General features: G+C 41.1%; 1 protein-coding gene and 1 long non-coding RNA gene across 5 annotated transcripts in view; one reads left to right on the forward strand and one right to left on the reverse strand.

The window, feature by feature from the left end:
• GAREM1 (GRB2 associated regulator of MAPK1 subtype 1) overlaps window positions 1-21227 on the forward strand; it is a 99115-nt gene that overhangs the window by 15641 nt on the left and 62247 nt on the right. Inside the window, exon 2 of one of the 3 annotated variants that reach the window (XM_064654200.1) lies at window positions 7848-7988. The exons of 1 other annotated variant lie outside the window; for it this stretch is intronic. In XM_064654200.1, coding sequence (XP_064510270.1) covers window positions 7848-7988 — 141 coding nt within the window. Of the gene's footprint in view, window positions 1-7847; window positions 7989-21227 lie in introns of those variants that run through there. One more of the 3 variants, XM_064654222.1, reaches the window with a different exon arrangement.
• On the reverse strand, window positions 9095-12225 carry LOC135414036 (uncharacterized). Of its 2 annotated transcripts, none has more exons than XR_010430545.1 (3): window positions 12167-12225; window positions 9595-9686; window positions 9095-9213 (listed from the first exon to the last, which is right to left on the reverse strand). It is a non-coding gene; the product is annotated as an uncharacterized LOC135414036 (long non-coding RNA). The 2 variants fall into 2 exon arrangements; XR_010430544.1 differs by lacking the exon at window positions 12167-12225 and adding an exon at window positions 9794-10551.

The raw sequence follows: 21227 nt of genomic DNA on the forward strand, positions 1-21227 counted from the left end.
TGACAGCCATGTGGAAGTCTGATGGAAGCTGTCCCACTCACTGTTGCAGTTTCAGTCTGCCTAAAACAGCAAAACCATTCTGACTTCAAATGAAGTCTGTGTTTCTGATGGAAAAAAGGGCATTTGCTCACTTGTTTCTTTCATCTCTTTGATGACAACTGCACTCAGATAGTCATGTATGATGGCAATGCAGGTGTTTGGTTAACAAATAGAATATGCTAGGTCTGTCTTCTACTGAGTTGTCACATACTAATTTTTTTTGTTTCTCCTCCATTGCATGTATTAGAACCACAGAGGGTTATTTAGGCATATAGTCTTGTTCCCTAAGTGAAAGAATTCATGCTGCTCTTTGAGTTCAGGCTCCAATGAAAATAGATGCCAAGACTCAAAGAGTTTGGAAAATTGACAACTTGGAGTTCTCTTCCATTGACCTGTTGCCCATGCTAGCAATTTGGGTGGAGCTTTTTGTGTGTGTTTTCCAGAGAACTTGTACTCTTACTACCATGAAAGCAACATACTCAGTGCAGTGCTGCTTGAGCACTAGTGGTGCTTCTGTGTGTCCCTGAATCTAAGGAGTCCAAATTGAAATTAACAGTGAGCTCTTCGTGATGTAGCCTGACATATATCTTGATCTTTTTTGGCTTACTTGTTTTGTGTGGAACAAGAATTTGCTGTCTGTTGTTTTTCTGTGGATCCTTATGCCTTGGTTTTTGTCGTGTTGTATTTCAAGAGATCAGAAGCCCAAACGATTAACTGGCTAAACAAGAAACAAAGTGCTGAGTGCTGTTTGAAGATTATGTAAAGGATGAGTCCGCCAGTGAGACAAAACACAGACTCCCAGATGAGAATGGCTCTGAGTTATGATTGGGGGTTTTTTGTTGTTGGGTTTTGGTTGGGGTTTTTTTGTTTGTTTTTGTTTTGTTTTGTTTTGTTTTGGGTTTTTTTGGTTGGTTTTGGTTTTGGTTTCATTTGGTTTTGGTGGGTTGATTGGTTGGTTTGCTTTGGTTTTTTTCTAAAAAAAGACAAAAGGATGTTGTGGTACCTAGCCTGGTATTAGCACCTGGCCACATTGCAAAGCGTACCTTAGAAAGGCTTGCAGGTACCTGTGATGCTCACAGCCCCTCATTGCCAAGGAGGCTGAAGCTGGTGTGTGCAGTGCCTGCAGTTCATAGGTACTCGCTGTGCACTGCTGGGTGTTTCTGACCTGTGTATGGACTCTTCAGGTGTGCTGTCTCATTGGTGCTGGGCCCTGAGCTTTCCATTTTTTAGATGAGGGACCCCTGAACTTTTGTGCTGAAAGGAGGCCTTGGCTTTAGCTTTTACCTGCTGTGGATCTTCCAGAACGGTGAAAAGGAATTGAATTCATCTTAAGGTGTTACCATGTGTGTGAGCTATGTGACTAGCTGTCACTTGAGTAGGAATTCAAGTTTGCCTTTCCAAAAACAAGACAGCTTTTATAAGTTTATTAGTGCATGGTGTTGTAGGTTCCTTCTTTTGGCATGGAAAAGCAGCGCTGGCATTTATATTTGTGCTAGCACTGTGACCTCCCTCTGACCCGAAACATCTCTTTGCACAGTCATGAGGTCTGTCATACTGGTTTTTTGTTTTTTCTTTTTGCCTTTTCTTTTTTAACAATAGATTGTAACTTCATTTCATACTGGCTGGGGCTGTCCTTTGTTTTTTGTGATGCAGTAGGATAGTTTTAAGGTGTATGTTAATGTATGGCTTGTTTGGTCCTCAACCAGGGTAAGTCCAGTGAAGCTGCATGCCCAGATACCGTGTCAGTAGGGCTCCTCGGTGTGGGGACAGCATGATAAATAACAAAGAACCTCACTTGTTTCTTTTTTCCGGCTTCTAATAATTTCATCTCTTAGCTTTCAGTTGTTGCAAAATAAACCTTCTTCCCTTGTAACACTGGCCACATGCTGACAGTTCTGCATAGTTACTGTGCAGCAGACTGCTCACCTGACCAGCCAACCACTTCTTTTTGCAGTTGCACCAATTAACCCTTCATTCCTAATAAATGTTAGTGCAAACTTGAGTGGGGATAAAGTTGAAGTTATTCTCTTGTGTGGTTTTGTAGGTACCTGGCTGAGCACCCACTGAAATGATTTTAATATTGCTGAGATTTTTCTGTTTAATAATATATAATGTGATTGTGGAACATTAGATGGAATAATTAAACTCACCACCTACTTAGCTGACCAAGACAGTCTGGGTGATGCACTTAATTGTACAGCATCTGTTGCCTTGCATGCAGATGGTGTTTAGGCTTAATGAAAACACATGGCCCTAAGTCTTGCTGAGTTTTCCCTGGGGTTTTGTAGGCATCTTCTTCACCACTTATTTCACAAAAGCCATCTTAATTTTCTTGTGAGCTCTTTTCTGTTAGCCTTTTTGATCCATGAAGAGAAAATTCAGCATGCTGGAACTGATGTGCAAGGGACAGCATTAAGCTCACTTTTCAGTCTTCTATGATGAATGAGATGAGTGGAATGTCTCCATAACCATCTTCCTGGCAGGAGGAAATGGTATCTAGTTCATCTGGTGTGTGCAAATGGAATCTGTTACGTTACTGGAACCTTGCATGCGACTTCTCTTTCTCTGAATTACCTTGTTACCTACTATTTGAATGTCCCCAGACGCAGAGCTTATGCTTTAAAGCATTGATGCAACCTCTTAGCCATGATGACAGTGTGTGGCATTATAAAGCGTTTATATTCCTGTAGATCAGTGCTTATTTTTAGCAGTGTAGTTTCTGTGAGTGAATGAGTCACGTTGGCCTGAATGTTTTGCAGTGACTTGAATGTTAGTTTTTCGATACTAGGAGGAGAACCTTTAAAGTTGGGGCTTGGTTGTTGTTTTTTGGGATTTTTTTCATTTGTTTGATGAATTTTCTTTAGTGGTTGGTGTTGAAAAGTCACTGTTGTCTTTGGCAAGCATAATATGTGGGACCTGTGTGAATTTTCTTTTATGGACTGTAATGGGATATTAGGAAAAGGCTCTTCACTAGGTGGTCGGTCACTGGAACAGGCTTTCCATGGAAGTGGTCAAGGCACCAAACCTGTCAGTTCAAGGAGCATCTTGACAATACTCTTAGTCATATGGTTTAGTCTTAGGCAGTCTTGCAAGAAGTAAAGAGTTGAGTTTATGATCCTTGTGGGTCCCTTCCAATTTGAGATATTCTATGACCCAGAAGGAAGCAAAGAGGAGGTGAGAGTGCTCAAACCCTTCAAAAATGGAGTGGTCTTCAGTTCTACCCCCGAGGCTTTACCCTAGACATTTGGGAATTGTGAAAGGCTAAAATAAATAAAAGTGTATGTCTTTAGAAAGTAAACAGTGGCAACTACTTGCAGGGAGGTCAGTGCTTGCTTCCTTCTGTGCCGCAGCTTTGACGTTTATAAATTCAGTCCCTGCACGTAGTTGACCTCTGTTTTCTCACTTGGTTCTTAAAAACTGCAAGTGAAAATAGAAATTCATCTCTGAATTTGTAGATCAAGGTGTCCTGCTCCCAGTCTTGCTACAGTTGTTAGCTGTTAATTTGAAATTGGAGTGTTTACAGTGACAGCCAAGATTTGCCAAATGTGGATGATCCAGTTTTGGAACTGGAAAGAATTATTAAAGTATTGGTATTTAATGTAGGTGGTATTTAATAAGCATGCAACTCTTGATTAAGAAATTACCTTTTTTTTTATAGCTGTATCAACATGCGAACAATTTTCCTTTCCCGGTCAGCATTCCCCCTGCGACTGCCCTTCAAAAAGGGTGCTGTTTACAATGTTGGAGGTTTATAGGAATTTCGTGGAAATGAGTCATGTAATTAAAAAATGATAGTGAATCTTGTTTGGAATGAACAATGAACACATGAAGACCTGTTGCAGTGCTGCTTTGGTGGTGCAGGGTGAAGTAGCCCGAATAGTGGTTGTGGTCAGAGTGCTTGTGGGAGGACAGCTTATGACAGAACATACAGGCTAAGTTTTCAGTTCAGAAGTGCGAGGCTTTTAATCTCAGGCAAGGATGGGTGTTGTCACTTTATTTAGGGTTTAGGCACTGTTAGCGAATCATGGGTTTCTTAGTCTCAGGCATGATTATGAATAAACTTGACTCATATTTGGAAAGAGGTAGACAACTTGGAGTAGGGTGGGGAGTTGCACGTTGTAGTTCTTTGCTTCTCTGACATTTATTTGGGGGGAAGAAAAACAATACAAATATTTGCCTGTAGATTCTTTGTAGTGGTTTAATTATATTACAGGCATGTGGGGCGTCGAGGAGGAGAGGATGAAAAGATAGAGCTAATCCGTACTGGATCATAAGAGACAAAACTGCTACTGAAGATGAGTGGCCTGTGTTCTCTGTTTTCTCATGGCATCTTGTTTTTATGTAAGTAGCGGCGTAGGAGTATGTTGAATAGGTGAGAACCGAGTTGCATAGTTGGTGAATGTGAGGATTGCTGAGTTCTCTCCCACATAGCTGAAATGTGATTAATGGAAAGCTTGCATAACTTGTGTTACTGAGGTGGGGGGGAAATCAGATTGAATGTGTGTGGCTGTTTTGCAAAGTACAGTTGGCCAAGAAGTGTAAAGGGCTAAGTCTGGGCTGGGTTGGGCTGGGAGCCGAGTCGTGTAGCAAGTGTCAGAGGTGTCTCTTACCTGGAAGAAACCACTTTAAAAGCAGCGAGCAAGTCTTATGGGGGAGACAGACTAGAAGAAAAGGGAAGAAAGAAGAGAGTATGTATTGCCATATTCCGTTGTCCTCAGTCACGTTTTCCTCCTGTAGCATGGAGACCATCATTAGCCAGGTGTTTTTGTGAGTCCATTATTTCCTTGGTGGCAAGGAGCCTCTTCCTATAAAGCAACCCCAGGAATCCGTCTCGCCCATGGTTAGGAAAGATCAGGGCTTGGTAAGAACAGACCTTCCTATTGTGAGGGAGCCAGGGGGAATGTCACCTCCCTGTCACATCTGCTCCACCTTCTCTCCTTGGCTCAGTCTCCTGTGGCAAAGCACAAAATTCGTTTCCTGTGTAATTGGTTGCAGCAAATAATTGTTATAATAAGAATTGTGGTTTCCAAGGTTCTGTTTAAAAAATACAGCTACTTCCAGCTGCAGACTCAATTACGTAGTTAGTCTTGGGCCTGCCTTACTAATCTCTTTTTACACTCACCTGTCCCACCCAGTTTTAGTGGAGTAACCACTTTAACAGATCATGGCATGTGAGCCATGACTGGAAGCACCTTTTCATAATGGGTGTCTTTATTTTCCTGAGAATATGTTTCTCAGACTCTTCGAGAGTGACCCATACTGTAATTATTTCCCTGCAATCCTGGATGTAGAATCCAGCCTTCCTTTAGGTAATGATCTGAAATTATACCTACAGATTGTAAGGCAGAGAAAAAGCATACCAGAGATGCTTTTTATTTTATTCCAAATTTGTTTACTACTGGCAGTGAAACTAGTAAAACACTAATTCTTCCCTTAGGTGTCATTAGTTTGATTTTGTTGTGGGACAAAATAATTACTTGTTGCCACGGATTATAGGAAACATAAGTGTAACAATCTGAACTGAAACATGAGTTTCAGGTAACACCATTTATTATTATTATTATTATTATTATTGTGCTTTCCCTCAAAATTTCAGCCACTGAAGATAATTTTTATACATATTAGGAGTTTCCCTGTGAGCAGAAAACAGGAGATGCTCAAGGTCTGATAATTTACTAAAATTTATCAGATGCATGACCCCTCCAACAAATATATCTGAATTTCTTTCAAGATATGGTTGGGGCCGAAGAGTTCTCTGGTGCTGTATGGCAGTTTTGCCACTCTTCCCTAGACTTTCCAAGGTCCCTTATGCCAGTGTGGGTGGAGGGGAAGTGCTTCCCAGGGATCAGGAGCTGGTGTTAAGCAGCCTGCCTGTCTGGGTTGCCAAGGGATGTGGTTCAAGGAACACTTGGAAACCAGTTCATGAAACGGCCTGTTTACCTGGAAGCTACCTTCTGTGCTGTGAAAAAGAAGGAAACCTGGAAATTGTACCTTCATGGGAGCAAAAATGACTAGTATTAAGGAACTCTGTATAGCTTTTGATGTTTTTAAATTTTTTTTGTTCCTCTTCTACAACCCTGTAATAGCAGTTTACACACTGTTGTAAGTTAAAGACCCAAATCTGCAAGACAGGAACTTTTTTAAGGTTTAACAGGCCATGAACAGCAGACCCAGGAAAGTCTATCTATTGGAATCTGCAGGTTGGGCCAGGTCTCTCCTTTGTTTAGCCAAATCCAAGTTTCTGGAGAAAACAAGCAAAATCCTGTGGCCAAAGGGTGTTGGAGCAGATGGTCGTAATGGTCTCTTCTGATTTAAGATCTAACAATTCTCATACACGCCAGTTGCTGTGTTTTGAATCGTGTAGGAGGATGTTTTCTGATAGAATGGGAGCATGAAATCAGGCAGGAATGGGGTGTGTAGTAGCTGTTGCCTACGGTGGAAAAGAGTGCCTGTTGTGGGCAAATAAAAATCTCAGTGGGAAGTAGCTCTCCTCTGCAGAGATTGAATAAGGGAAATGTCTTCTGCCCCAGGCTGAGGAAATTCTCATTCTTCCACTGACTTTTAGGAATATCAGAGGACAGTGAGGAGAAAGTGCAGTTTGTTGTAGTAGCTGAAGGGGATGGGTTTTGTCCAAACTTGATTTCAGGGCTAAACTACTTGCATTATTTTTGGCTGTAGCTGCAGAGGGCTGGTGGGAGAGAAGGGAAATGAAATTTAAAGCTCCATTATTCTTGGCCCGTGTTTAGAGTCTACTGAGTGTTCTTGAGAGTTCAAATGACTGCTTTAAAGACACCTTGAGAAAGGCTGGGGTTTTTGTGTTTAATGCAGAAGCATGGTGGGCAGGACTGCAGGTGTGTAAGAGCAGTCTGCTATGATACATCCTGCTCTGTGAAATTTTTTCGTATATCGTGCTTGAGATGTATAGCTGGAATTTTGAGTGGTCTGTCTAAAACCAAGCAATGCACTCTAGTCCTGATCTGGTGCTGTAAACTGTAGAGAAGGGGAGAATACTCTGCAGAAATGAAGAGGAATTGGTAGGGACAGGGGAAGAAAGGAGAGCTGTATCTCTGACTGTGTTTGGGATTGATTTGACAGACACCAGAGTATGAGAGAGGGCCTTACAAAGATGAGCTACACATTGCCTGGGGGGGCTTCTGGTAGAATTTCTCTTTGGGAGGGGACTTTGGTGTGCGTTGAATTTTTACTTATTTATTTCTCCTCATTAAGTGATAGGATTAAGTTTACAGACCTATGAATGGCTAATTAGGCAGTGACTTGCAAAGGCATAGAATGACAAAGATGATATCTGTGTACCTGCGAGTGTGATATCCAGTTACTTCATAGTAATGAGCAAGACTTGGCTTCAGGTGGCTGTAGGATGGTGTGATGCTGATCTTTTAACATATGAATATGTTGGGGTTTTCCCTTTATTTAAAAATTAAGAGACCTCTCAAGCATTTGTATGAAGTGTGATAGGCAGACAGAAATAGAAATATGAAGAGTCTGTTTATGCAGTAAGCTGAAAAAGGAGCCCCAGAGCCACTACTGAGTAATCTGAATTGCGTCTCTATATTATTGTATGCATGCTCTGAGTTGTTCTGCTTTATGTTTGTTTTCTCGATGGTAAAGTGCTTACGCTGCAAAATCAAATACTCTCTAGAATTGAAATCTATTAATTTGGATTTTTAAATATCAAAAGTCTGGAAAAAATAAGGACCACTGAGAATAAAATGCTTGTTGTGAAGTTTTCCTAATTCTTCATGCAATAAGTCTGTTTTTTTTAAAAAAACCCTACATCTGTTTTGCAGGAGAAACTGTAGAAGGTCTTCGGGAGAGCGATCATCTTCTGATTCATTCATGTCGACAGTGGACAACAATTACAGCTCACAGTCTGGAGGAGGGTCACTACGTCATAGGGCCAAAGATAGAAATCCCTGTACATTATGCAGGTAAAGCTATTGTTGACCTGAAATGCAAATTCAAGAAGAATGAATTGCCTACCACTTACAATGATCACTTCATTTGACAGAGTGAAGCTCAGCCTCTGATGCCACTGTCTGTGACTTAACTTTTTAGTAATGTTGCAGAGCACAAGAGATACTAATTTGCTCCCAGGGCTACTAAATACATGTATTTCATTGAGCGGCATATTAACAGAACATGTAGCTATGTAGAGGAATTGATTTCAATTTGAGCATAATGAGTTGCCAGCACTTCTCATCTGTGAATGTGGAGACACAAGTGCGAAAGCTTGAAAATGCCTTGAAATGTTTGGACAAAGATGGAATGGGTTTTACACTTCGTTGCATACTCAAGCTGGGGGGGGATTTTTTTAATATTTCCATGTTAAAAGCCAGGGACCCTTTGTAATAATACCATAGTTTTTAAACTAACACTCCTCAGTAGTTCCTTGTCACTGTCAGCCTTTTTGGATGATGTAGTAAATACTGTTGTTCCAAGTAGCTATGATGCAACTAATCCATATTTATTTTATGATTTCAAATTACTTTTACTTTCCCAGGAAATTATTTTTAATACTGTTCCATGCTGTTTAATGTCCTTATTCACAAGCTGAATAGAACAATACTATGTGAGTAGGAAATGCTTATCTTATCGCGGTAGATAGAAAACTTTAAAGCTGGAAAGTGTGAACTGAAAGAGCCATGGCTACAAAGTAAAGACAGGGGCTTAGTGTTTTACTTGGTCTTCTGCATAAACACTTGTCAATTGAGTAATGTACTCAGCTCTGTTACAGTCTCCTTTAAAACACTGGTGCAGTGAGAGTGTGCTGAGGTGTACAAGACCTGGCTGAAATGCTTTCTGTTAATCTCACCACTGCTGTAACTGCTGTGGTGCACCCTATTTCAGACATGAAACTTGCACTACTTGCCTTCTTATGTACTGTTTGTCCTTGGAGTTTGCTTCTGGAAGGTTAATTATTTTTTTTTTAAGATGTAAAAACTGGGTCTGATGGCATATAGACATCATAATAGATGTGGCTTTAAAACTTTCTGAATTTAACTTTCTTAGTATAAACAGCTTCTAGTGCTTATGCTTAGTAACATTGACTTTTTTATTTTACGTGTCCTGGCTGCATAAGCTCCAGTGCTGTAGACAGATAAACATTTCTCTTCCTTCAAACTGAATGCCGCATTTTAAAATCCTCCCAGATTCCTGGAAGAAAGAGAACAGAAAATAAAATGGTTATTGGCATGAAAGAAGATTGACTCTTTAAAGGTTTTCTGAAGTTGATCCTTCATTTTTCAAGTTAACAAAGTTCTGCTAAGCAGGGTTTCCTGACTCTCCATATTTCCATTCATTAGTAGCTTAAATTTACACAGACACCAGCAAAATCAAAATCTGTCCCCTAAGATACTACAAAAATGTTAATGAGCTTTTCTTCCTGGCTTGTGTTAATGCAGAAAAAGAGCGTGTGTTTAGTTGGCAGACTACATTTTGCTGTCAATTTCCAGAAAGTTCCCTGCCACAAAACCTTTGTTAATGAGATGAAAATACTTGAAAGTTCAGAAACTGCCACATACTGAGGGCACTTACTGAATATGTGATGGACTCTGATGCTACCAAAGGAGCTTCATGAAAATGGTCAGTGCTAACTTGCAGAATCAGAGCATGTCTGATGGGCTTGCCTACATGAAAGGAGAGAGGAATCTAAGCATATGAAGGATTAGTTAGGAAAGGGCTGCAGTCTGGCACTTGGATGCATTTAGAGATGTCTTCCATACCCTAAAGTTACCTTGTGCTGCTGTGGAGTACTGTACAGAGATCTACAGGCTAACACTGAGTGTGCTTTCAGTGCTGTGCTGTGTGGTGCCTTGGGTTCACTGCTCTCAGGATCCAGAACCCTGCACTAAAAAGGCCAAGTTTAATTGCTGGGCTTGGTGCTGACCTGACACAGTTATGCAGCTGGCTCTGGAGCGAGCTGGGGCTCTGCTCTGCACTGATCTCTGAGAAGGCTGGGAGGTGGCAGGTGCTCCAGAATCATTACCTTTCTGAGAAGGACTTACAGCTACCAAAAGGTAGTGCCGTCAGATGATGATTGCTGTGTGAGCTGGCTGGCACAGCTCTCTGTTTGCATGTGAGTGCTTTCTGTCTTTGCAGAAAGCACAGCTAGAACAGTTGGCAGAATGTTGATATGGGGCTCAGCCATTAGTTTTTGGTTTTAGAGGAGGGATTTTATGTCCTTGTAGGCAAATGTTTGTAAACTGTAATGCTATATAAATTTTGGATTATAGGACTGACTTTTTGCATACTTAAATTTTAAACTTCTGTCAAGTAAGATGTACTGCTTACCAGAATGACCATCAGAGAGGGAACGTAAGAGCTCAGTACTTTCTAGGTTTGTTTTTACTTTAGTGGAATACCTTTTTTTTAAGTCACAAATTGCAGCATGATTTTGGTTGCAACAGTTGAGCAGGAAGAGAAGTTGAAACTGTTGTTTATTCCCCTGAGATTGTGGCCTTAAGTACCACAAAGTCATTATTCACATATAAAAATATGAGCATAAAGTAAATCCTATTTTGCTACATGCTTAATCAGATTCTGATACACTTATTAAACAATGCAATACAAAAATACAATAAAGCCTTGTTAAAGAAGGAAAATTATGTGTTTCACATTTAAGTGAAATTTCATTAACAGAAACCAAGTTCTTCAGTCTTGCTGATGGTCCTTTCCTTACTGGGAAACTGCTATCCTGGTCATTTCTGTTGGGGATGGCAAATATGGTTAATTTTTGCATTTGCTGTTAAAGAACAGTCATATATGACAGCTTTTAGTCTAACCATTCCATCTTGAATACTCTCTCCAGTCTGCTTCTCTTTAGAGTAAAAATTAATATAGTATTGAGTTCAATTTTTATGTAATTAAAACCAAATGACTAATGTGTTTCTGGCTCCTAAAGCAACAGAAGTTTTCATGTACATATAGAATGGAGAGCATATCAAAATTAATGTCCTGATAGTGCCCTGCCTTGGCATGAAAGAGTGGGCTTCACAATAGTCCAAGGTAAACCATCAGAGCAAATGGACATTGCTTTGGTGTCCTTTGCTTTCCTCAGGTACACAATTCATACTTGATACTTATAGGAAGGTCTTATCAGCCCTCTGTCTGAACTAGTTTTGTTTTGTTCCTGGTACTGTGATATCCATAATACTGAATTTCTGCTCTAAAAGCGAGCATGTATCACCAATACCCTCCAGTTGATGTTAAATGTTACTGTTACTTTTTTTCTTAGGCAGCACTGTAATCTTTAACTTGATAAATGAGATGAAAATACTTGAAAGTTCAGAAACTGCCACGTACTGAGGGTTAGCCTCTGGAAAATACTGGTTTATGATCTGAATTTGGAAGATGTTGGTATCTTGCAGAATTACGCTTTGCTCTGCTGCTGCTCACACAGGACAGCCTCTCATTCCTCTGCAGAGGTATCTGAATAGGAAAATGTGTCCCAGAGTGCTGATGACCACGTCTCAAATGTATTTTGTGATAACTGAAAGGCATTGAAGACACTGTCTGAGAGTTTTTAATACTCTGCCCCTCAGTTGTTGTCTGACTCTTCTTTCATTACTTTCCAGGACTCTACAGCTCAAAACTATCAAAAGCTTTTTCGAGGACTCATCAAGCCACAGAGGTGGTCTGCTCTGATTGTAAATGGCTTAGGTTCAGTCCATCTTAAACACCTGTACTACATGGCCACAATTCTTTATGTGTGCAGATTATTGATGTGAAAGTTGATGATCAAGTTGGATGTAGCTGCCTAAAACTTGCTGTACAGGAAAAGCAGCACAGAGGGCTGTGGAGTGTGTGCACACCCCCACCTACACAGCACAGCCTTTTCTTCCACAGATCGTGCTAGTTTTGGTGAGGGCATGCAATGGAAGAAAAAGTACTTTGGGATGGGTTGGCAGCATCTAGGTTATTCTGCCCCAAATACTCACTCCCACATTTAATTAAATCATAACAGGACTTTTACTGTTGGTTTTTTTAGGGCCTTATCTCTGTTGTTGCAACTGAGGGTTCATTTTCTCTACTGTCTGTTTGAGGTTTTTTTCCATTCTGAGAGCAAAGCTGTTCCTTTGAGATGATGTTTTAAAAAATACAAACATACAAACATAAAAGTCCTTTTCTTTTTCTTTAAGCTTCTACTCAGCTTTACCCGGGGTCTGGAGGAGACCTCTTGTGTCTCTGCTGCCTTCTGTGTGGTCACAGGAGGCAACTGATGACGAAAGGTGTTAGAAAGTAACACCCTATTCCAGGGTGTGCCACACTATGATGCATCCAGAGTGCTGGAAATATTCCTGTCAACTCACACCTCCCCACCACAGAGTGAAGGTGTGCGATTGCTAATACAGAGTAATCACTGATGCCCTGTCCAGTTGCATACCTAAGTGTGCTGATAGCTCTCTTAATGTCATTTAAATGAGGAAATATAAAACCCTGTCATGTGAACCTTCCCCAGGTGGGGTGTCGGGTGGGAATGAGTCAGAAGTCCCTTCTCTGGTGTTGGAATTGGCGCACAACAAACGTCCTACTGAAACCTGTTTCTACAGGTTTGATTTGTTAATCATGGAGTGCTGCCTGATGAGCCTATTCCTCATGGTGTCCTGCTAACACAGAGGAAGACACTCTCTGCAGGTCTTCTCAGGAGTGAGCTTGCCTTTGCAGTGGTGGAGCAGGATAGAGCAAAATCCCTGAGATTTTAGAACGTGCAGCTGCAGAAGCTTCTCAGGTCCAAAGGCATGGCTGCCTCTAAGGCACAGTTTTGCTGTCCCTGCAGGCCTGCTGCTGCCCACTCTGGGAGAGCTGGCCATTGGGCACTGAGGGAGGAAAGCACTGGAGTGTGGTGTGAGTTAGGCATCTCCTAATTGTCTTGATGATGGCAGCAGCTGCTATTTCTCAGTACCCACCCTGAACCTGATGCATCCAAGGTCTGGAAGACCTCTGATTTTTGCTTTGGTGATGCTGAACACTCTTAGATGATTGTAGTATGCTGGATCTTCTGTTAGTGTGCTCTCTTCCCAGCCCTGGATAGAAGAGAAAACATTAGACTGGCACACTTCCTTTGCTCATTGGCATTATGGCATTTGCTGCCAACTTGTGCTGACCTTGGGGACAGAGGGGGGGGCCTCCTTGTCTTACATTCAGTTTAGACTCTCCACTGCCTCAGGTGCAATTTGATGGTGTTTGCTGGTCAAGGAGGGTGATGTTGGACAAAGAGCTCTTTGTCTGGGCTGTTGCCTCCCTGGGAAGAGCAGGTGGTGCCAGGGAGAGCTATGCCTGTTCTTCTGTGGGAGTTGAGCAGTACAGCTCTGATGGGGTAATTTTAAGTTCAAAGAGGTGGGTGAGATCTAAGACAGGGAGGGACACTGTTCTGGAATAGAGAACTTAAGTGAGTCCTTTCTAGCCAACAGGTACACCACTCCCTGATACAAAATGTGTTTTGCATTTTCATTTGTGTTTTGCTTTGAACTTAACTTGGCACCCAGCTATCACGTAGTTCTCCTGGGGCTTTTGTGCTCTACAACTGAATATCACTTTCTGGAGAACAGGGCCCAAATTCAGTGCTTCTGAGAGAGGCAAGCTGCCATGTGTCTGTGGGCTGGTAAATGATTAATGAATGGATGCCCTCAGAAGAAAAGCAAGGAAACAATCTACTCATGTGTTTAACCCCCCTGGTACCCAAGTTTTGTTTTGGTTTGGTTTGATTTTTTTTCTTGAAAAGAGTTGTACAGTCTGAAAAGCAACTGGAGGCTTGAAAGCTTTTCTTCACAGGTACTGCTCCTAAAGGAAAGCATTGCACCAGCATTTAGTCTTTGTGTTTTTAAAAGAGATGTGACTTCTGTAGCTCTGAACACTTGACTGTGTGAAGTTTCCTGAGAACTGCAACCCTTTTATCTCAATAAACATATAGAAGTAAGTCTGTTTGATATTTATCTAAAAGTCTGATTGTAGAGTAGTGCCTGGGTATTGGAAAAAGAGAGGACATTCATTTTCCTGAGCAGTGCTTGCATCTTCAGCTCTAAGCTGGAGATCAGTAGTGTCTGAAACACCTGCAACTCCTTATAAAGCATAATTCCATGCTTTTCTGTCAGGGACATGATTATGCCTTAAAATATATTTATCGACTTGATTTTAGTTTAGTTGCTACCTCATTTTTCCCCACCAAAGACTTAGTTTTTCTATTTTAGGAAATCAAAGCTTTGTAGTCTAGAAGCTCTTCTTATTCATGGATTTTTCAAACCTGTCACCTTGAAATAATGGATGAGCTGTTCTGAGCAAATATCCATATTCTTTTTTTTTTTTTTTCAAAGAGTTACCTTCAACAAGTTTAGTTGCTGTCAGACTTTCCCATGGTCCTGTCTGTCTGTTATTCCACTTTTCTGTGCCCATTTAAATTTTGGAAAAGACTTCTCCATTGATCTACAGTGCAATATCAAATCACAGAATCAAAATGAAGTCAATAAAATTGCTGGCAAAAATTGCTTATTCCTTTTGTATTTGTGGGTGCACTTCTTTTTCCTGTTTTTTCATGTCCCCCCACTAGCCAGTCTGGCCAAGTAGCAGCTTTTTACCTAATTTTAATGAAATATTCCCTTTTTGTCATACCATCTGTGTTAGAGAATCTCTTCTACTTTGTATTTTGTTTTATAACAATTAAGGACTGTATATGTATGGGGGCTTCCCTTTTATTTTTTTTTATTTGTTTGCTTGCAAAGTTACCATCTTCATAAATTAAACTCAGCAGACTGTGAGACTGTTTCTGTCTTTGTGCATATACAGCCTTATGCCTATGAGATTCCTGATATCCCCTACAGAACTTGTAGAATTTGCTTGATGCTCAGTTTGGTGGGTGGATATATCAAAGTTTATATTCAGCTTTTTAGTGAAACCACATTCAACTCTCTTTTATTTCCAAATCTACCTTTCAGATATTTCAGATGGACCAGGCAGCAAAACTGGAACTGCTGTAGCATTTGCAACTCTCAAAGGCTGCTGCTCTTTGATGTAACAAGAGCAGTAGGGTTAGTTTACAGGGTAGTAGTATTCCAAGTGATAGAGGAAAAGTCTGATTATGTCCCAGAAGTTCATGGAAAGAAAATAGTTGCATTTTCTCTATTTCTAACCTGGATTTAAGAGTCTGTGGTTTGTAGACACCAGTGTGTCGTCTTTCTCTCTTCTGACTTCAGCACAAGTAAAATCTTACCCTTGCTTAAAAAAAAAAAAAACCTAAGAGTTGCCTCAGTGTTGAACTTTTTGTTTTATTTGTGAGAAAAGGAGTAGGAGGAGAGAGTGAAAACTTGAAGCTTTTACAACTGATGATTCCAAGTATAACATGTTCCTCTCAGACTTCCACAGTTCTTGGCTGTTACTCAAAGTCTGCAAACTTGAAACTTGCTGAAATTCAGCTATGACCTTACAAGCATTCACTGTAAGGTGGAGGGGTTTTTTTGTTTTGTTTTGTTTTCTTGTTTCAGATCTCTGTGGGCAGCAAAGAAGACGGTTGGAGTTGCATCAATTGGGAAAAAGCTCTGGAGGCTTGTACTAAAGAAATTGACTGGGGAGGATGATATTTTGAAAGATTGCAGTTGAGGGGAGGGTAGAATAGCAGCCAGGAAACTGGTTCCCAGAAGACTGGGAGATGGCCTGAATCACACAGGATTTGCTTGGCATTGCTTGAGTTACTTTGCCTTAGCTCTTGGCTGGTACAGTGGAGTGCTGGGCTCACATGATGCTGGAAAGACTTAAGTGCTTGAGAGAAGGGTCTTAAAAGCTGCCTAACTTAACCACTCGGAAGCTGAAACTAAAAGGCTGATCCCTACTGGGAATCAGAGGCTGCACTCAAGGTTTCCGTCTGATCCCACATTTCTGACCCCTTGAGGCTACCCTAAGAACTAGTCAGAAGGAAATTGGAAATGTGGCTCCTGAGTTCCCAAGAGGCAGCTATTCTCCTCTTTCATGAGGTATAGCTTAAGAATTTAAAAGGGAGGAGGTGGATGAACACAAGCCTACCCAGTTGGTGAGCTCCTGCCAGCAAGGTTTGGAAGGGATGAAGCTCCGTGTTTCTAGGCACTGAAACGAGTAATGAATTAAGTGTGAAACTGCTTCACACCTTTCCTACCCTGAACTAGATGTTCAGACCCGTAGAAAATCATACAGTTAAAAATTTTTAAGGGTAGTTAAGGAGCTCAAAGAGGGTCTGTTAGCCTATAGTCTTTAATTACAGTCTGGAACTTCAGTTTTCATGAAGTAGGAATTTTACAGCTTTAGCACCACCCATCTGGCCTCGAAGTTATCCCTTAATGGAAGAAGAGAATAAAGAGAAGGTAGTTGTAAAGGCTATGCTCACTGTTTAATCAGTTTTAAAAAAATATGCTTTTCCTTCTGTGCAAATTTGGAGGAAGAATTTTTATTAAATTCTAAAAAATTTTATGTTTTGAGCTGATCTTTCATATGAATAATGAGGCCTTTTGTTAATCTCTTACATAACCCTGCATGAATTTTTCATATAAACAGAGTACCAGGTACAGAAGAAATCAAGCACATGTGACTGCTAGGAATGATGCAGTCGCCAGTGTAACTATCGCATCAGTCTTACCTGGATCATAGTGCATGCTAGTAGCAGATGAAGACTCTTGCAAAGAAGTACAGTCTTTAATGCTTAAGGAATTTGGTTATGGTCTACTGCATACCTTTTTTTTTTCTTTTTTTTTTCATTTCATCTGGTTGGCTCTTCTGCTTTTGTCTTCACTTTGTTTAAGTTCGTCCCCACTTTTTCCTTTGCTGATATTCTGACTTTTTACGTGGACTAAATCTGCATGGGAATTTGCGAGGGAAGAAATTGCCATGAGCTTTCTATAATTAGTCTATGAAATCTCTTTCAGACAGACTGTCCCTTTTGCTTCTGGGGACTGGAGGGGGAACTGTTACAACTGAGCTAACATGGCAAACAAGCAAGGCAAAAATTATTGATGTCTTTCCCTTCTGTAAATACAGAACCCAGCTGGCAGGAATGTAGAGCAGGAGTCTTGATAGGTCATGTGTGTTTGGGGAGGGAGCTTCAGAGAAATCTGTCGTGCGGGATGACATCATCTGTGAATTTTTGGATGCTCAAACAGACTTTTTTTTTTTTCCCTGGAGCCAGTATTTGCTGCTCAAAACAACTGATAGGAAGTGCGGTAGGAATTCTTTGGAGCATCCTCCCCATGGAAACCGGCACACTTCACGTCTGGGAACGAGAGCTGGTCACGTCAGTGCTGCCTATTAAAGCAACTGACATCACTGATGTCTTAAGCTTTGACTGAACTACTGTACCAATTGGTGCCAATAGGAAAATAAACCCTGCTATTTAAGTCATGTATAACTGTTTATATGGAGAATATAATTTGTGTGTTTAATTTAGCCTGTGATCCAAGACAGTAATTCTGCTGTGTCAGGGAAAGGCACTTCTGTGAGCTTTGAAACTTGAAGAAGTGGAAAAACTCGCTTTTTTTATTGTCATGGGCTGTTGTGCAGATATTTTCTATTCTTTGTTGGCAGAGGTGAACTTGTTTCAGTGTGTGGGGGGGAAAGCTATTAATGGTAATAGCAAAGGTGACCATACTCAACAGGAGAAACATGGATATTTAACTTCTCACTCTGAAGGACTTACACGTTAGAGGGATACTGAAAGCATATGTTAACTTATTCACAGCTTTACATACAGACATGAAACTCTGTTTCTTGCACTCATTCCCTTTACTGCAGGTGAGACTCAACTCTTCTGTTGAACCAGAGTGTGCAGTTTGATCCCAAAGGCAGACAGAGCAGGGGAAAAGAAGGAAATACACCGTACACTGTATAAGGGCTTTCAGGAGTGTCCTCAAACTAGGAATGCCTGGCTGCTGAGCCACCTATCACAAAATCTACAACACTGACAGATGCTACTGTCGTCTTGGATGGTTGATAGCCTATGTAAAGTAAGAAAATCTTTTAAATCAAAATGCCAATAAGGTTATGTTTTTCAGGGGAGGCACCTTCACAGCACACTCTTTAAATATTTGTCACTGGTTTAACCTTTCTGGTTCATCTCACATGAATTCTGTATTGCAGTAGACTGGGAATAGCCAGCCAAGGCTGGCTGGCTGCATTTGAGTGGCTGAAGTAATTCAAACTGGCTGCGTTTTTTCCTTGTTACGTTGTTTCATGGTACTCACCTGACCCGTATTTTACTGCCTGTGGACCAGCTCATCGTGTGAAAGGTCCCATTTTCATTATGATGGCTGCACCTGTGCACAAAATGAAAGAGGGACTCGTGATTAGGATGCAAGATCACATCTGAAGGTTTCTGAAGGTCTTCCTCAAAATCATAGGAAGTTCATCTGTTGTCTTCCGCCAGAACTGGCTTAGTTTATTTATATTTTGTTTAATTTTTTTTCACCATTAATAACCTTTAGAACATAGGCAACTGTGAAGTGTGTCTATGGAGGAGAAAGAGCGTTCGGCAGGAAGTACTGATTGGGGAAAACTGTCTCTGATAAAATGCCATGTGAGCCTCTGTGTTTCCAAACTCAAAAAGTAAAAAGTCTGTGTAGGCCAAGTGGGATCACTGTGAAGCTTGATGGGAAAAGTGGAACACTGGTGAGATGGGTGGGCAGGGTGACTTACATAACCCAGTTCTTTAGCTACTGTGTCCTTGCTAAATTAATGACTAGGGTTTAAAGAATGTGGGGGGAATTAAGACATTTGCTACACAAATGGCATCCCAAAAATAGAAGAAAAACAAAGTAGTGCTGCAATACAGATTCATGGATCTGAGTTGAGGGATTCTTATGAATGTGACTTAGAAACCCAGAGCCAACTGCTGGGAAGGATGCATCCCTCAGAGTCAGTATGGGGGAAAGGCTACAGCATATCCTGAGGTATGGGATGAGAAATACTCTGAATAGGAATGGAGTTGCTGTGTCATATTAAATCAGCTTTAGCTTTCACTAGACCTTGTGGGATGTTGGATGGGGGAAATGGTCAGTAGTTTTAATTGTTCATAGTATCAGATTTTTCCTGTGCAGTACTGTTGAACCCTCCAAGAGAACAGTTGCTATAGTAACATAACACGTGAATTTAGACAAACTTTCTAAATAAAATTAAGCGAGAACCTGAATTTGAGTTCACAATGGTAGTGCCTTAAAGCAATATGTAAATAGAAGAGAGACTGATATTTATAAAAAGATCTAGTATGCATATGTTCCTATCTGAAAAACTGCTTTATCTGATTCTAAAAAAGAGGCTGAGATACACTTGAAATCCTTTGGGGTTGAGGTTGGTTGGTTGTTTTCCTTTCTTGTCACTTTGATTCCCCTGACTGACTGCTAGTCCACTGCAGGAAGCCTGTGGGTGACTGTGGGTTACCTGTGCTTGTGTACTGGTGTGGTAGTACACACGCTGTTAAAGATACGCCAAGGTGTCAAAGAATCCTACGGATCCAATGGACGCGAAGGTCTGCAAGAGATATTCTAGGTAGGTGGCTGGGAGCAGATGTGCTTGTGCTGCCTCCCTAAGCTAGGAGCACAGTGCACAGCCTTCTCAATGGCAGACAGGTTTGGCTGATCTTGTCAGCTTATACTCCTGTAGTCATCCTGCTGGGTGTGGGAATGTTAGGGCAGTAGTAGGGAGGGAGAGGAATGAGAGGAAATTGGTGGTGGAGGAAGGAAGGAGGAGACAATAGCAGCAGCCTGGGTGGTGGTGGATGGCAGGAGCAGAAAGAGATGGAGGGACAAAGGCTCCCCACTGGGAGGTCGGGAAATGCTGGCCTTGCAACGATGAGGTACTCTGCCAACCCTGCTTTGGGATCAGGGCTCCCATGTCAAACCGGGAACTTGCTCTGAGCACCAAGTGGTTCTCAATACTCTGCTTATGAAGATTTCTGGTGCCATTTTAGCAGAAAGTTGCTTTGCTAATCTGCATTTCTGGTTAAAATTCTAATGACTAGAATTAGTCTGTCTAGAAGAAAGAGACATATGGCAAGCAAATGGCCCTTTTTAATGAGCCTCCCACTCAGCAGTTGGCTGCTCATCCAGTTTGTGTGTGGCGCAGTCTTAGAGCAGCATCTTCTTGCCAGGAAAAAAAAAGTAAAAATCTTGCAACCTTTTGGTGGGTTTTCTTTCAGGAAGGGGAGCGGAAAACCGATCATAATATAAGTATTGGAGAAAGACAAAACCTTAAAGTAGCTTCTTCAACGATTTGTTACCAAAACTATAAGAAAATGTTCCAGAACCTAGTTTAGAAAGCTGGAAAGCACACAGTTCTTTCCTTTTCAATGGTGGCTGGGTGCCATATGTACTTTTTTACGGCATGTAGAGTTTTCTAATGGTAAATAAAATAAGTAACATAACGTCTGACTTCTGAAAGTCGCGGTAGTCTGAAAGGCCATGATAAGTGATTGTAGCTGGTCTATAAAATCCTATTAAAATTAATTTCATTAAATATTTGATGGAAAATACTGTATTTGGTAGCCAGTAGTGGGTCTGGAGGATTGATAGGATCATTGTTCTTAAACTGTAGGTGCTACCAGTATGGGAGCATAAAATTTATGATGGCCAGTCTCTGCTGTTAGTAGCAGCTGTGTGACTGATCTAAGAGAAATCCATTGCCAAGGTGTAGCTGTGTAAGGATTCATGCAAGTAAAAACTTACTTATTTGTGCCCAGCTTCCTTATTCAGCCTTATGACTTTAGATGAACTTGTAGCAAGGTCAGCCTGTCCTTCAGCACTTAACCTTGCCTGCTGAAGAATATTCTGTGCTATGGCAATGACTTTTAATTTGGATCTGATGTTAGCATTTTTTCTCGTGTTGGAATTAGTTTGTGTATAGGAAATGGAGAATACCTTGCACTCCATCATCTTGCTATTAACCCCTTCTAAAGCTCTGCCTCACCTGATGTGCAGTAGTGCTGCTTTTCCTTCTTGCTCATGTTTCTAACACTTCTCCTGGCCACTCAGTGATTGTTTTGAAAGTGGAAAGTGCTTTGCATTTGTGTGCATTTGGGACTACCCAGCCCTCAGCTAAAAAGAGAAGGCTGCTGTGTATTCCTCTGCCTTGAGCACTGCCACAACATGATGGTTTAGTTGGATCCTCTCTCACTGTAAGAAAGAGGCTGAGTAAGTATTCCTACAAGAAAAAAGAGAGATGTGGTT

This window comes from Pseudopipra pipra, chromosome 1 (genome assembly GCF_036250125.1).
Source record: "Pseudopipra pipra isolate bDixPip1 chromosome 1, bDixPip1.hap1, whole genome shotgun sequence".
Lineage (NCBI taxonomy): Eukaryota > Metazoa > Chordata > Aves > Passeriformes > Pipridae > Pseudopipra > Pseudopipra pipra.